At 42.1% G+C, this 13,836-nt stretch overlaps 2 protein-coding genes across 2 annotated transcripts in view; one reads left to right on the top strand and one right to left on the bottom strand.

Moving 5' to 3' along the window:
• Positions 1-5,284, top strand: part of SPTBN5 (spectrin beta, non-erythrocytic 5) — a 106,585-nt gene extending 101,301 nt beyond the window's left edge. The window contains exons 68-70 of the mRNA XM_028723562.2: positions 699-814; positions 3,338-3,478; positions 4,591-5,284. Coding sequence (XP_028579395.2) covers positions 699-814; positions 3,338-3,478; positions 4,591-4,736 — 403 coding nt within the window. The 3' untranslated portion in view covers positions 4,737-5,284. The remainder of the gene's footprint in view (positions 1-698; positions 815-3,337; positions 3,479-4,590) is intronic.
• A 124-nt stretch (positions 5,285-5,408) lies between these two features.
• The window catches only part of LOC114581922 (cytosolic phospholipase A2 beta-like), a 39,570-nt gene continuing 31,142 nt past the window's right edge, over positions 5,409-13,836 (bottom strand). The window contains exons 15-20 of the mRNA XM_028702680.2: positions 13,093-13,230; positions 12,337-12,438; positions 11,441-11,623; positions 10,930-11,096; positions 9,323-9,509; positions 5,409-7,459 (exon numbers count right to left, since the gene is read on the bottom strand). Of these exons, the coding sequence (XP_028558513.2) occupies positions 7,212-7,459; positions 9,323-9,509; positions 10,930-11,096; positions 11,441-11,623; positions 12,337-12,438; positions 13,093-13,230 (1,025 nt within the window). The 3' untranslated portion in view covers positions 5,409-7,211. The remainder of the gene's footprint in view (positions 7,460-9,322; positions 9,510-10,929; positions 11,097-11,440; positions 11,624-12,336; positions 12,439-13,092; positions 13,231-13,836) is intronic.

Genomic DNA, 13,836 nt, shown 5'->3' with positions numbered 1-13,836 from the left:
ACCCGTCATCTTTGTAAAGACTGCAGTAACCTAAGTAACATAGATTGTCTTTTATGGCATAGGTATGCCTCTGCATCTTATAAACACTCCTATCAGAAATGATGACAATACGTAGGGGTCATCCAGACTTCATTTTGTGCCACATTTCTGGGGACAGGTCCATGCTTTAAAGTGCCACATTTGAGCACTCCCCCTGCAGTACTTTCACTGCAAAAGCCCTCTCTCTTCCACTGAATCAGAGCAAACGGCAATCTGCTAAAAATCTGAATTGCTGTTTGTTCCGATTCTTGTTAAAAAGTATGTTTTCACAGGGAAAGCACTGGGTGGGGCAAAAACAAAACAAAACCGACAGCGCTTTAAACGCTGGGCAAAAGGTAAGCATGGACAGGCATGTTGCTGGAAATCATGCTGGTGGAAATTATTAGAATCAGGAATGCCAGTGTCTTAAAACCAGCACTTACTTCTGCAAAATACCTCACTGAAATCTCTGCCCATTCTTTCTCTGGATCAGGCCATCCCCTGCATGACACCTCCACAGGACTTGTGACAAAATGATTGATGGTTCTTTGTTTGGTTTCTTGCCCTTAATATATTTACAGTTAAGGGTGTGATATACTGTAACTAATTTAAACTTGTATTTGTTATCTAAGTTTTCAACAGAGGAAAGCTAATATCTGTTTAATACTGTTTGTTGATAGGAGAACACCTTCCTTCAAAGTTGCAAAAGAAAAAAAGCCTGTTGGAAATCCCCAGGAATCAGGAGAATTGACACAGGATTTTAATATAATCTTTGCTCAGGATTCTGAAGATTCTGGTAATACTGGAACATTTTTTTCTTTTATTAAAAATATAAAAATACACCAAAGAGGGGGAAACTACATAATATAGAAATGAAAACATGCTGTGTAATGTTGTTGTTGTTGTATGTTTGTTTGTTTGTTTGTTTGTTTGTTTATATATTTTTCCCTGACAGGAACTCAGGGCAGCTAACATATAGAAATACGCCATATTCTTCTGCCATATAGTATAATCCAGTTTACTAATCTAATATTTTGATGATATTTTGGCCATTGACCATAGCAATATGCAAAATTCTTACCAGTTAAGTGCAGAGATTAATTGCTTTCTTCATGGTACATACGTAAATTTGATACAGACCTTCTCTGGCTTCCATAAAGAGAATAAAAAGCATTATTATTAATCTATTGCGTGGACAGGCGGAGTCCCCAGATCCCAAGCAGTCCCCCCCGTCATGTGGAATAATGACTCAAGACAACGTGCTATGGGATTAAATTGGCCACAACTTTATTAAATTTCAAATGTGGGTAGACCTTGGCTCAGGCATTGGGCGTTCTCCCTCCCCAGTCCCCAGCCGGGGACCTAGGGAGCATCAGGGTTATCCAGTGTGTGGGGGGGGGGATGGGCCGGCTCTGGAGAACATATGTTCAAGCAGAGATAGCCACCCCCGTTACGCCGCCGCCTCAGGGGAGAGCAATGACGACCTTTCGGCGTACGGTCAAAGCCTCCCTTCAGAAACCCCCTTTAACGGGGAACCCTGGTATCGCCGCCGCAAAGAGGAAGATGGACTAAAGGATTCCGCCCAAGGCCTGATACCGCCAAAGTTGTGACGTTTTGCTACGGGAAAGGCGAAACCTGCCAATGCAGGGAAATTCCTTTCCGGCCCTTTAACAGCCACCTTAATGTAGCAGCGCCCGCATACCTGTGAAGAAAAGTTAACCTGCAAAACCTGTGAAGAAAAGTTAACCTGCAAAATAAGCCATTAACTGAGGGTGGGTGGGGTGGGAGAAGCTCTGGAGCCAAGTGAGGATTCCCAGGTAAGATCCTCCCACTATTGTGTGGGCAGGTAATCCCTCCCCTACCTGGCCTGGTCTCCTTGGCAACGCTTCCCCCAGGTGGGATTGGACAACTGACTGAGGTAGGCGGATACCTCCAGGTATCCCACCCATAGGCGCCGACTCCATGGGGCTTGAGGGGGCCCGAGCCCCCTCAAAAATTCGTTTGGGGGGGCTCCGCCCCCCCAATAATCTCCGGCGCCCCTCCAGCAGAGCGCCATCGCCGCCCCTCCCCCAGCCCAAAATGCACAGGGAGGGGCGGGCTGCATGCCTCCTGCCCTCCCTCCCGAGCAAAAGCTCCACCCAATTTCCTTTGGAGCTGATTAATAGGCGCAGCACGCTCTCCCCTATTCGCTCACGAGGAGGCGGCGCCACTTTATTTGCATATTCATGAGCTTATTTATTATTCATGAGCTTTCCCGGGCCCCCCCAATATTTTTTATAAGTCCGCGTCCCTGATCCCACCTGAGGGAAGGCAAAGCCAAGCCTATGCTGTTGGAGCCGCTCCATATCTAGGGGCTGCGCGCGTCCACGCAAAGGGCGCCCCCCGTTTTAAGCGGGGAGCGGTCATTATCAGTTCTCATATCTTCTTTCATTATGAAAACATTGAAGGTGGTGGAGAGTAATAGAGGTGTGGGATAAATGATTCATTCAATTAGGAGATGAGAACTGTACTTTATCTAGGTCAGGCCTCCCCAATTTATAACCCACTTTGGTGAACAGAGCTCATCAGACGCATACTGTAGCCTGCTAGAGCAGACCTTTCCAAACTGTGTGTCGCAACATTCGTGAGTCATCTGCAGTGTATAAGTGTATTGCATGAACGCTCCCCGTGCTCCTTGCGGGACTGGAAAAGGGTTAGTTTAACCTCTGGTTTGCTAGTAAAACTGAGTTACTGTCTTGTGAAATGATGCATGTCTAAAAAGTGTCAACATGAAAAGTTTGGAAAGCTCTGTGCTAGAGCTTGATAACCTTCCAGCAGTCCCAAGTCAACAGATCTTTTCTGTTGTGACTTGAATAAATCAATAGTGATCCATAAATATTTCTAGCGTTTTGATGGTAGCTTTACTCAGCCACAGGACCATTAAAGGTAAAGGTTCCCTGACAGTTAAGTCCAGTCACGAACGACTCTGGGGTTGCAGCGCTTATCTCACTTTACTGGCCGAGGGAGCCGACATTTGCCCACAGTTTTTCCACGTCATGTGGCCAGCATGACTAAGCCGCTCCTGGCGAAACCAAAGCAGTGCACGGAAACGCCGTTTACCTTCCCGCCAGAGCGGTACCTATTTATCTACTTGCACTTTAGGGCGTGCTTTCGAACTCCTAGGTTGGCAGGAGCTGGGACCGAGCAACGGGAGCTCATCCCGTCGCAGGGATTCGAACCACTGACCTTCCGATCGGCAAGCCCTAGGCTCAGTGGTTTAGACCACAGCGCCACCCGCGTCCCACAGGACCATTAAAGATGTGCTAATAACTCATTTCAGATGCTTCTTCTGTGCACTCCGTGGAGTCTGATCCAGTAACACTGTTGATGTCCAGTCTATCAGAGCACCCTCAAAGCTATCATAAAGCACAGCCTTATCCTAATGGAGGAAAGAAAGGAACTCTGGATCAAGGAGTCCAAGGTAAAGTTTAACTGCAGTTAGACAGAAGGGGGCAATTTTCTGGGTAACTTGAGATACAATTATACAATTCATAAACATCAGCTTGAAGACCCCTCCACTCATATTCTGCATATGTTAATTTCAATTTAACACCACTTGTACATTTAAACACACATCCACTCTCCATCTCTGTTTTATCCCTGAGGAGGTGTGGAATGTATCAACTCAGAAAATGATATAGTCCACGGGAAATGTTGGTTAAAATGTGAGATTATAAATTAGGAGGAATCAAGTGGAAAAACAGGGTTGGCTAGGAAATATATCAAATTCTTAGGGGGTTGGAATAATGAACTGAGGAATCTGCTCAAATTACACGCCTCTGTGTGAAATTCCTCCTTGTTCTCATTACATATTTGGCCTTTCCCCAAAACTTAAATTCCTACATTGGGGATGTATGTCAAACACAGACAAATCACCCGCCAACTGAGCCTGCAAGGCATTCAGTAAAGCAGCTCTGTAAAATGCTGTGTCAATTCCAAAACAACCACTCCTAAATCACCAGAATAGGAGCCAAGTTGATTTAGCAGATGCTGTAGTATAAGGCCTGATAGCCCCTTAGTTTTTTTACCATTATAAATTCTGCTTCTGCTCCTTGAGTAGTGGTAACCCAGAGAGATCAGACATAGAATTTGGCACAGGGTGTCACATTGATGGGTGGTTATTCTTCCAGGAGTGCATTATGACAGCTTTTTAGTGTGATGGGGAAAGGTAGTAGCTCAGTGGTATTTTTGCATGAAAGGAGCCCAGGTTCGGTCCCTAGCATAGTCAGGTAAGGGTGAGAAAAAAAATCCCTTGTCTGAAACCATGGAGAGCTACTGTCAGTCTCTATAGGCAACATGGAGCTGGCTATTGGCTCAGTTAGAATACAAGGATCCTGACTAGCATGAGATTTTTAAGATCTCAGGTAGAAGAATTTCCCTTTTCCATTAGGAGGCCTTTTTGGTTGCACCATTGCCTAATAAAGGGTAGTTCCCCAGCAATATATAATAAGGCCATCTCTGCAGTTGCACCCTGGTTGTGAAATATGCTTCCTCCTGAGATTAGGCAGGTGCTGACAATGGTTAGTTTTTCAGGAGCCAAAGCTGAACCAAAAACTGAAGTAACCAAGAGCCTAGACACTCTGCAGAACCTGGGGAGAACAGAGCCAGAGATTGATGTCACAAAGCAGAAGAAAAAGAAGGAGAAGAATGTCTTCAAAAAGCTTTTTAGCAAGAAATGAGAGCAGCAAATGGAAGAGAGTGCTACAGTTCTGCGGATGTGCTGGGTTCTTTTGACTACACCCTATTGCCTTCAATAAGTAGATAAAACAACAAAACAGTGCCACTGTCAATAATTCAGCACCAATATATTTCAGACTGTAAACCATATGGATTGAAAAGCCATAAAAGTGACTGTAGACTGGCTGCTCTCAGCATACTTATTTTTTTAGAGGGAAGTACTGCTAGAAAGGATGACTTAAGCCTCCTTCACATATTAAACATGTGAAAGGGTCTTTGCGACTACAAAGAGCCTCTCCCCACGGCTGGCCCATTAGGCTGTTTCCGTCAATGGGTTGTGCATTAAAAATGCACTATCGTAAGAGAAAAGCATGAAACTGTTTGCGTTCCTTCATTTTAATGTTTAGAAACTGTTTTCCAGAGAGAACTAGGTTTTAGATAATACATAGAATGGAGACCAAATTTTATACTGATGTTTCTCTAGTTTAAACTAATGGAAAACATTTTTTCATATACCGTACCTCTTTAAATAAAACTGACCCCACACGAAGATTTACTGTTGCAACTGTTTTATTATGAAGTTACAGTCACCACATAGTAACTGCATATATTTTTTGTTCTTCCTGAGATACTCTTAAAGCAAAAAATAAAAAAATAAAAAAATCCTGAGTTCCTTCCTAATACACTACATCTACTTCTATTCATTTTGCCTTTATTAAATGTGGCAATGCTTTATTTAAAACACACCAAAAATGTTTAACCTTGACTGCTTTAGAACAAAATTGGTCATACTTTGTCTCTCAAGTCCCTATTCTTTATATTTCAAATTTCTTGACAAGATGATGAAAATATACCATTTCTGGGTGGTCTTGCTTTTATATGAGAGATGCAAATACTTTTGAACCAGATTCTGAAACAGTATAAATCATATTACCCCAAATAATTTCTGAAGAGTGGATATAATTTGCTCCAGCTGAAGATCTGGTTTTTAATACTTAATGTTCTGTGGAGACAAAATTCTTCTGACACTATTTAAGGCTCTGACATGCCTACCCTCAGGTTTATAGTAACATCTTCCAGAGCATTCATAAGCAATGGAAACCAGCTTTTTACAGGGTATGTTCAATTTACAGCAAACATGTTGAAGGCTTCCTTTTTAATTATACAGCATAACTGTTTGCCATTGCATCCCCCAGCAGGTTTTGCATGCAAAGATAGAATCACCAACTGTGCACTGCTTGTGTGTAAGAGGTTGCCTCATCAAAGAACCAGGCATGTGGAATCAGGGCACCTGACATCACAATTCATATAGAGGCTTTGCTGATCTCTGCCAGTCCAAATAGCAATATTATAGTGCCAATCTATTTAAAAAAATACTACCATTGGTAGAATCAGCTGCCTCGAAGCACCAAAAGAGCAACAGTTATTTATTGAGTCAGATTATCAGTTCATCTATCTAGCCTAACACTGTGAATGCTGACCACAGCATGTCTCAGACCCATTTTCTGAGCGTATCAGGTAGGTGCTATTCCCAGCCCTAGAGTAAGGATACCAGACATCCCCGGATTTACACATCAGTCCCCATACAAAATCCACTGAAGTTGAAAAGTGTCCCCAGATTCATTGAAAAAAATCTGGTAACCTTACCCTCAATAAATCTCCAATTAAGTGTTTGCAGAGGATACTTAACTCCCTTCTGAATCACTTCTATTGTGGCAAATTTAGCTATAGATTCAGGTTTAAAAGGATCAAATACAAGCAAAAGCCGTCATGTTGTGGACTGAGTTTGTTGAATTTAACTAGCAGATCTGACTAAACACGGAGGCAATGCAAGCAAACAAAGCAATATTGCAAATTATAATGGGTTTCATTAAGTTATAATACTAAATTATTTTAGCAATGGTGGTTTTTATTCACAGCTGAAATGCATCAGCCCTCTTTAGAATAGGAAAGGGAAACAATAGTGATCAGCAAAGGAACAGCAAGAATATCTGTATGGTATGATGTACCGGTAATTGCTCATAGTGGAATTGATGCAAGAAAGCTCCACTCTTCACAGTTTCCATTGGTACTGAAGTCCAACACATCTCCTTCATTTCCATTAGAGTTGCAGAGGGTCACCATTCAAAGTATTATAAACAAATCCCTGTGACCTCTCAAATTAACGTATCAACAATGTCACTCCTTGCAATACAATCTCAGCTACTTACTGACTTGGTAACTTTAACTGAGTGCCGTCCAGCCCCATCAGAATCACCTCCTGAAGCTCTTCCTGCTATGTTCCTCGCATTGTTCACAAGCTACAACCCAGGTATGTGACCTTGAACATGGATGGCTCAAAAAATAGGAATATTAATAAATAAAGAAGCCATCTGTTCAAACTAGGCAGGGTGGGAACTACACTCGTTAGTGTTCACTGCAAACTGTATGGTATGACTATGCCTTAGCATAACCTCCAACAATGTAAGTGTTGGGGGCTAATTGGTGCCCTGCTCAGGGTGACAGAATTTCTTTCTAGCCTGAGACCAATTTTTCTTCTTCTTCTGTATAGCATGCTGGATGGCCTGGAGGATGTGGTCTTTGCTACAGAGGATGTTATAGGTGCACAGGTTTAGTAGTCTGTCGAAGTCCTCCTCACTGTAGGTTAAATGGATTGTTTTGTAAGGCGAGTCTTTACCCAAGTTTACTTCACATCCACTCATTTCAGAAGGAGTGCGTTTCACTCCTGAAAGAAAGAAACAAAATAATACCACTGGTAAGCAAACCTTACTTCATTCAGAGTTCTGTACTGCATTTGGGTTGGAAGTGTCAACGTTTGCTAAACTGGAAACAACCAACAGCAACAAAACGATTCCACATTACTCTACCTATTCCATGTTCTCCTTGTTATGCACGACCCAATTTGCTGAACAGTAAGAAATTCCAAAAGTACTATAGGGTTTTCTTTTCTTTTGGGCAAGACAACATTGCACTTTTAGGGTATTTTTCCAATACACATTTCTGCAAATCAAAGCAGCATCCCCTTGAAACTTTCATTCAGCCAGCTAAAAGTCCCAAGAAAAGTTTCTCCTGTGATGGCAACAATGCATCTTTGCAAATTCTTTTGTTGTTGTTGTTTGCATCTGTGTGCTCTTCCAAGCATGCATTCATATGCACAATTTACCCTAGCACATACATTATTTTACATACTGCTTGGCTGGGGAGCTGCTGTGCAAAATTCAGAGAATGGAATCTTGAAGGGTGACTGTGTTTGGGTTCGCATATTGTTTCAGAAAATGCAGATTACATAAATTGGCCTTTAGGAGCACACTGAATCAACTCCCCACCCCAGCCATAGGGGCAGAGGTAGAAGCCAGGGGCATTCTTTTCCCGGGCCTCTGAAAAGGGTGAAAATGTCCATAGTGAATAAATAGTGTGTGGCTTCTGCAAACAATTTTGGAAATGACACCTATAGAATCTCACCATGGCTGGGGCAAGCTTTGGAGATAATTGCAGAGCATTCCCTCCCTTTTTGAATTTCGTCCAATCTTATGCAGTATGAAGCCCTACTATATTTTGCTATTGGCAGGCCTCCTGCTTGTACAGTTTTACAGCTGCCATGTGAGCCTGTAGCTCAGAAATGTGTTACTGTCTGGGATTCATGTTTGCTTGTCTCCAATTAACAGTTTGGGGCCAAGGTGGAAGACTGCAAATCTTGGCTCCGGCATTCTTTCCATATATTCTCATTGGCCTTTTATTGGAAGGAAAGTGGAATCTTATGTTAGGTCCAACCCATTCCCACATTTACAATTTGGAGTGATGGATTCACTACACACAAATTCCAAATTATGGCTATTTAAAAATAGATTGCTTACTTGCTTCTTGTGTTATTTAGCTGCTTGGGAAAGTTGGAAGACACAGCCAGAGTCTATTATGTGTAAACAATAGCTGGCCTAGCACTTCTGTAATAAACCTCCTGCCACAAAACCTATTGGATAACTCAGGGGTCAAAGTTTGACTCTTCCCCACCCTTTCAGCTATTCCACAACCCAACTAACTAAATGCCACCACTGCTCCCAATTCTGGGACATATACGCATAGAACATAGTAAGATGCATATAAATTATGCCAGATATATATTGGGAATGGCAATTTACTACACAGCAAGATACAAAAAAATCAATCAAGCCATTCCTACTTCTCACCCAGGGTGTACACACTCCCCTTCCGCCTCTCATATGGATGGGGTGGGGTGGGGACAGGTTTTTAGTTATTTCAGAGACCTGTGTTCAGTGAGTGGGTGGGTAGGTGTATAAATCAGCAAACCTCTCTCCTTCCTCTCTGTGTTGCTGGCAGGGGAAAGTGGGTGTATGGAAAAAAATCCTGGTGGGTGCCAGTTTTCCCCAGAACTCCCTCCAAGTGATGCTATGTCAACATGCACCAACATTTCAAGAGGGGGGGGGGGGAATGGCAGGCACCAGCGAGGGTTCCTAGTGATAGAAGCATCAAATGGATTAAACAAAAAAATTAAATGGGGGGGGGGGAGACTGAGAAGTTCAGACTAGAGATTGCTATTAAAAACGCATTAGGCAATGGACGCTGAATTTACCTGGTGCCGTGTACTCCTTGAAGGAGGCACATACTAGAGGGAAATAAATCAGAATTGGCGCTTGTGGGTTATCTTCATCTGAGAACACATAGCACTCTCTGGGATTCTTCCAGTCTTCTTCGGTTAGGTCAACTTTTGGAAAAGGAATACTTTGCTCTTCACAGTATTTGGCTGTCAAACGTATTTGCTGGAGAAGACACAAATCAACACTTTCTGTTTATCAGAATTCAAGTCAATAGTACGGCACACTGAATTAACCCATGATTGGCCACCTAGAGAGGGCTGAAATGTGGGGTGTGAATACAAAACACATACCCCTGATACAAAATACAGGCTACTGTTCTATTCTCTAAGATACTTTGACAGCAATTGTTATAGAAAAATGATATTATTATGATTACTTTATTTATATCACACCCATCTCATAAATTTAAAATTAAAAGTGAAAAGAAGTTTTTAATGTTTGAAGTTTTATTCTGTTTTTAGTGTTCTGTTGGAAGCCACCCAGAGTGCCTGGGGAAACCCAGCCAGATGGGTGGGGTACAAATATTGTTGTTGTTGTTGTTGTTGTTGTTGTTGTTGTTGTTGTTACCAAATGTGTCCAATAGGCTTTATGTGTGTGTATTACTTCTGTTAACGAGAGAGAGAACACCCAATAACAACAGCCTTTTAAATCCCAGCCCGGTGACTTTTTTACAGGGACCACACAATTCTTTTCAGAGCCAGTAGGAAAGGCACCACCACTGTGGCGCTTGATTCTTGAATAGCAAGGTGGATTCAGAGATGGAGTGAGTATACCAAACACCACTATAACTCCCTGCATTAGCAAGGAAGGGACTCCACTAACTTGTCCTTATAAACCGCTTACATACATACCTGCATCATGTTCCAAAAGCTGATTTTATGACTCTCATTAAATCTACTTCCACCTCTCTTAGGTGTCATGTTTGCTTCAGCAAGCCCCACCCCCCACCCCAGTTTGTATGTGGGATATTCAGATCCAGAGTCAGCATGGCAGCTTCCCTTATAAGCACTGAAACTGCTTTAAAGTAGATCCGATAATTTGTCTACCCTGCCTAATACTCTGACTGACAACAGTTCTTTGGGGTTCTCATTACCCCTTTAGGTAAAGGTAAAGGGACCCCTGACCATTAGGTCCAGTCATGACCAACTCTGGGGTTGCGGCGCTCATCTCGCTTTATTGGCTGAGGGAGCTGGCATTTGTCTGCAGACAGCTTCTGGGTCATGTGGCCAGCATGACTGAGCCACTTCTGGCGAACCAGAGCAGCGCACGGAAACGCCATTTACCTTCCCACCGGAGTGGTACCTATTTATCTACTTGCACTTTGACGTGCTTTCGAACTGCTAGGTTGGCAGGAGCAGGGACCGAGCAACAGGAGCTCACCCCGTCGCAGGGATTTGAACCGCCAACCTTCTGATTGGCAAGTCCTAGGCTCTGTGGTTTAACCTGATCCTTAACCAGAAACGCCAAGGATGGAACCTGCTGAACTATTGTTCCTCTCCACAACCGTCTCAAAGCTTCCTGGGATGCCACCTTGCTACAGACACTGGGATGGAAAAGCCATATAGAATTCATTTCTTCTTACCTTGAAGGGTGAAGTAACGTCATAATTCACTATGATGATGACATCCACATTCCTCTCTGGCTTAAGGAGTGGTGGAATACTGGTGTTAACAAAAAAGCCGATATCTATTAAGCACAGTGATTTGTCCACTGGTGTCAGCTTGTTAGGAGAAGCATCAAACACAGTATCTGAAAAAAACAAGGTTTAAGGTTTCTTATCAGCATGACCGTGAGAAAGATGATTATGTCAAAGTAACATGGTAGCAGGTATTAACATCCATCACTGGTAAGATTTGCATTGTCTTTTCATAATAATTCACCTTGCTTCTACTGGGTAAACCCAGCAAACTGAGCAGGAGTTGCACAAGAGCACTCCCCTTGCTATAAAATGAAAATTACATAGGACCGTGGTTCCCAAACTCATGGACCAGTTGAAAATTGCTGAGGGTCTTGATGAATTTTCTGCTGGCTGTAGAAAACTGAGCTAGTTGTGAAGGGCCAAAACCTTTTAGGGAACCGTAGTTATTCGTTACCTCGCCATTCAAGAAATTCTTTCTGTTGCAAATAGTCTTTATGAAAGTCAAGACTTTGTAGGAAGTTGTGAGTTTCCCCTTTTAACGGACGATCAGTTAGAATATCATTAAAGATTTCACCAAGTTTTCCAGGCCCACAAGTTGGAGGCTTATAGATCGAGAAATATCCTTCATGTTCTTCACCTGAAATAAAATATTGAGGAAGTTAATTTCTGGAAGCTTTCCCTTCCCTTTCCAGAACATAACACTTCAGGTATTTTTCCACACAACCATGTTCCATTGATAAAGGCATCATCCAACTGGCACACTCTTGGAAAATGAAAACAAAAGCCAATCACTGACGCTTGTAAGTGGGATTCACAACCAAAAGTTGCAGTGTATCCTCATCCCCCTGATAGGGGTACTCCTGTTCAGGGTTCCTACCAGCAAGGCTATACTATAACCTCCGCTCTCAGTTTCATGGTTTTCTCTTCAAACTCGCAGAGCCTTATTCAATTAAATTGTTGTGCTAGCAGAAGCCAGCAGATGATCCTTGTGCTGACAGAACCTTAGCCTTTGAGCTATGTTGAATGGAAGCCATGGTCAACATGGCTCCTAGATGCCACTGTTTTTGCCCTGGAAGGGAAGGGGAAGGAATTGAGGAATTGGGATGTGATGCAAGACTGCCAAATCGAGACTTCAAAGTTTTGTGTCCTCTGTCCTATGAACCAACCTGGCTTGTGGCATCACAGAGGGTGGCCCATAGAAGCAGTCAAAAACATTTTTAAACATTAATTTTAACATTAAGTTAATTATTTATGTGACAAATTTGAGAAGGGAATAAGCACGTTGGGGGAGCTGCATGCAACCCACAACTGTGCAAGCAAGAATAAAGAGGTCAGTACTGAAGCTCTTACTCTTGGCCAGGTCTTTGGCCCATCGATCCCAAAATTCTTCTGTCGTTGAAGCAGTATACAACCCATCCATAAGATTCACACAGAAGATGTTAGTCCAGATACCTGTAAATCCAAACACACAGAAAAATCATTGTACTAGCCCAAGTTAACCACCAGAATCAGGAGAATCAGTGTCTATATGCTCAATGAATAAGCAAATTATTTGCCTTAGCACCAAGTTATTAGTCACACTACCACAAGAGAGGCCAAATGTTGCTTTATCACTGAAACACAGGAAGTAGATTCAGATCATTACTTTTTCAACCATTTTGTCAGTCTGCTGCTCTTGAAAGTAATTTGTGAGTGGCAAAGGAAAATTAACACTGTGCATTTTTGGTTTGCAATGAAAGCATGAAAGGAATTGGTTGTTCTTTCTTCCATACATTAGTTGCCTCTATTAGCACTGCTAACAATACTTTTAAGCAACAGCTGGAAGGAATGCAGTAAGAGCATAATCACACCATGACACACTCAATTACAGGAGTGTGGTGTCTTGGGAAACTGAGTTTGTTCTTTACACAGAGATAGAATCTTGTATAAGCTACATCATATGTCATCAATGAGGCATAACATTATTAAAAATAATATGAGAGATATGCTTGTACACTGGCATCATTTGGTTGTCATGAAGCATTGATAACATTGAAGAAAGGAGATGTGCAAGGATGTCAAAAGGCTGATAGGTTTTCTAGTTTAGCTTATGAATAAACAGATCACCTTCCAGATAACAAATCCGGGATTCTGGGATCTTCTTCACTAGCTTTCCCATGAAGAATTCACTATCAAAATCTTCTGCACGAATGTTGACACCATATTTCTGGAACCCTACTTCATAAGGAGAGAAGTCCACCCATTCTGCAAACAAAATGGTGTACAGAAGGTTAAATGCCTCTAAACTTTATAGCTAGGTCACTAACATAAAAAGAAGCAGAAAAGAAGTAAGCAAACATCCTCAGTGGACATTCTTGGTGGAAGAACTAGCATCATCAGACAGCAAACCATTGAGTCCCATCTTTGTATCTTAATGTAAAGTCTGACTAGGGTAGTAAATGATGGTCTAAATTAAAAACAGAATAATTTACCCTGCACTGTATTTAAAGAACAAAAGGCCAACTAGCAGAGAGCAACAAAAGGTGTGCAAAGGAATCACCTAAGCTCATTCAAGCAAGATTTTGGATGACAAAACACTGACAATTTTATGCAACATCTGGAATATGGGTACAGAAAACACCACCTACAAAAAAGTCAACATGGGATACAAGGTAATTTCTTCTTATTTCACATATCACCATTTGAAATTTTGAACCATTGGTTTTCATTACAATTTTTAAAGAAGTTAACATGGAAACAGGCTCAGGTTTTCAGGGAAAGAAAGCAGATTATTCCAAATCAGGGTTAAAGCCATTGAAAAGGAACCTCCTAGAAGCCAATAGGAAGAGACGTATAAATATTATTCACATT

This window comes from Podarcis muralis, chromosome 1 (genome assembly GCF_964188315.1).
Source record: "Podarcis muralis chromosome 1, rPodMur119.hap1.1, whole genome shotgun sequence".
NCBI lineage: Eukaryota > Metazoa > Chordata > Lepidosauria > Squamata > Lacertidae > Podarcis > Podarcis muralis.
Note: the sequence above shows the minus strand (reverse complement) of the source record. Positions and strands in the feature narration are given on the sequence as shown.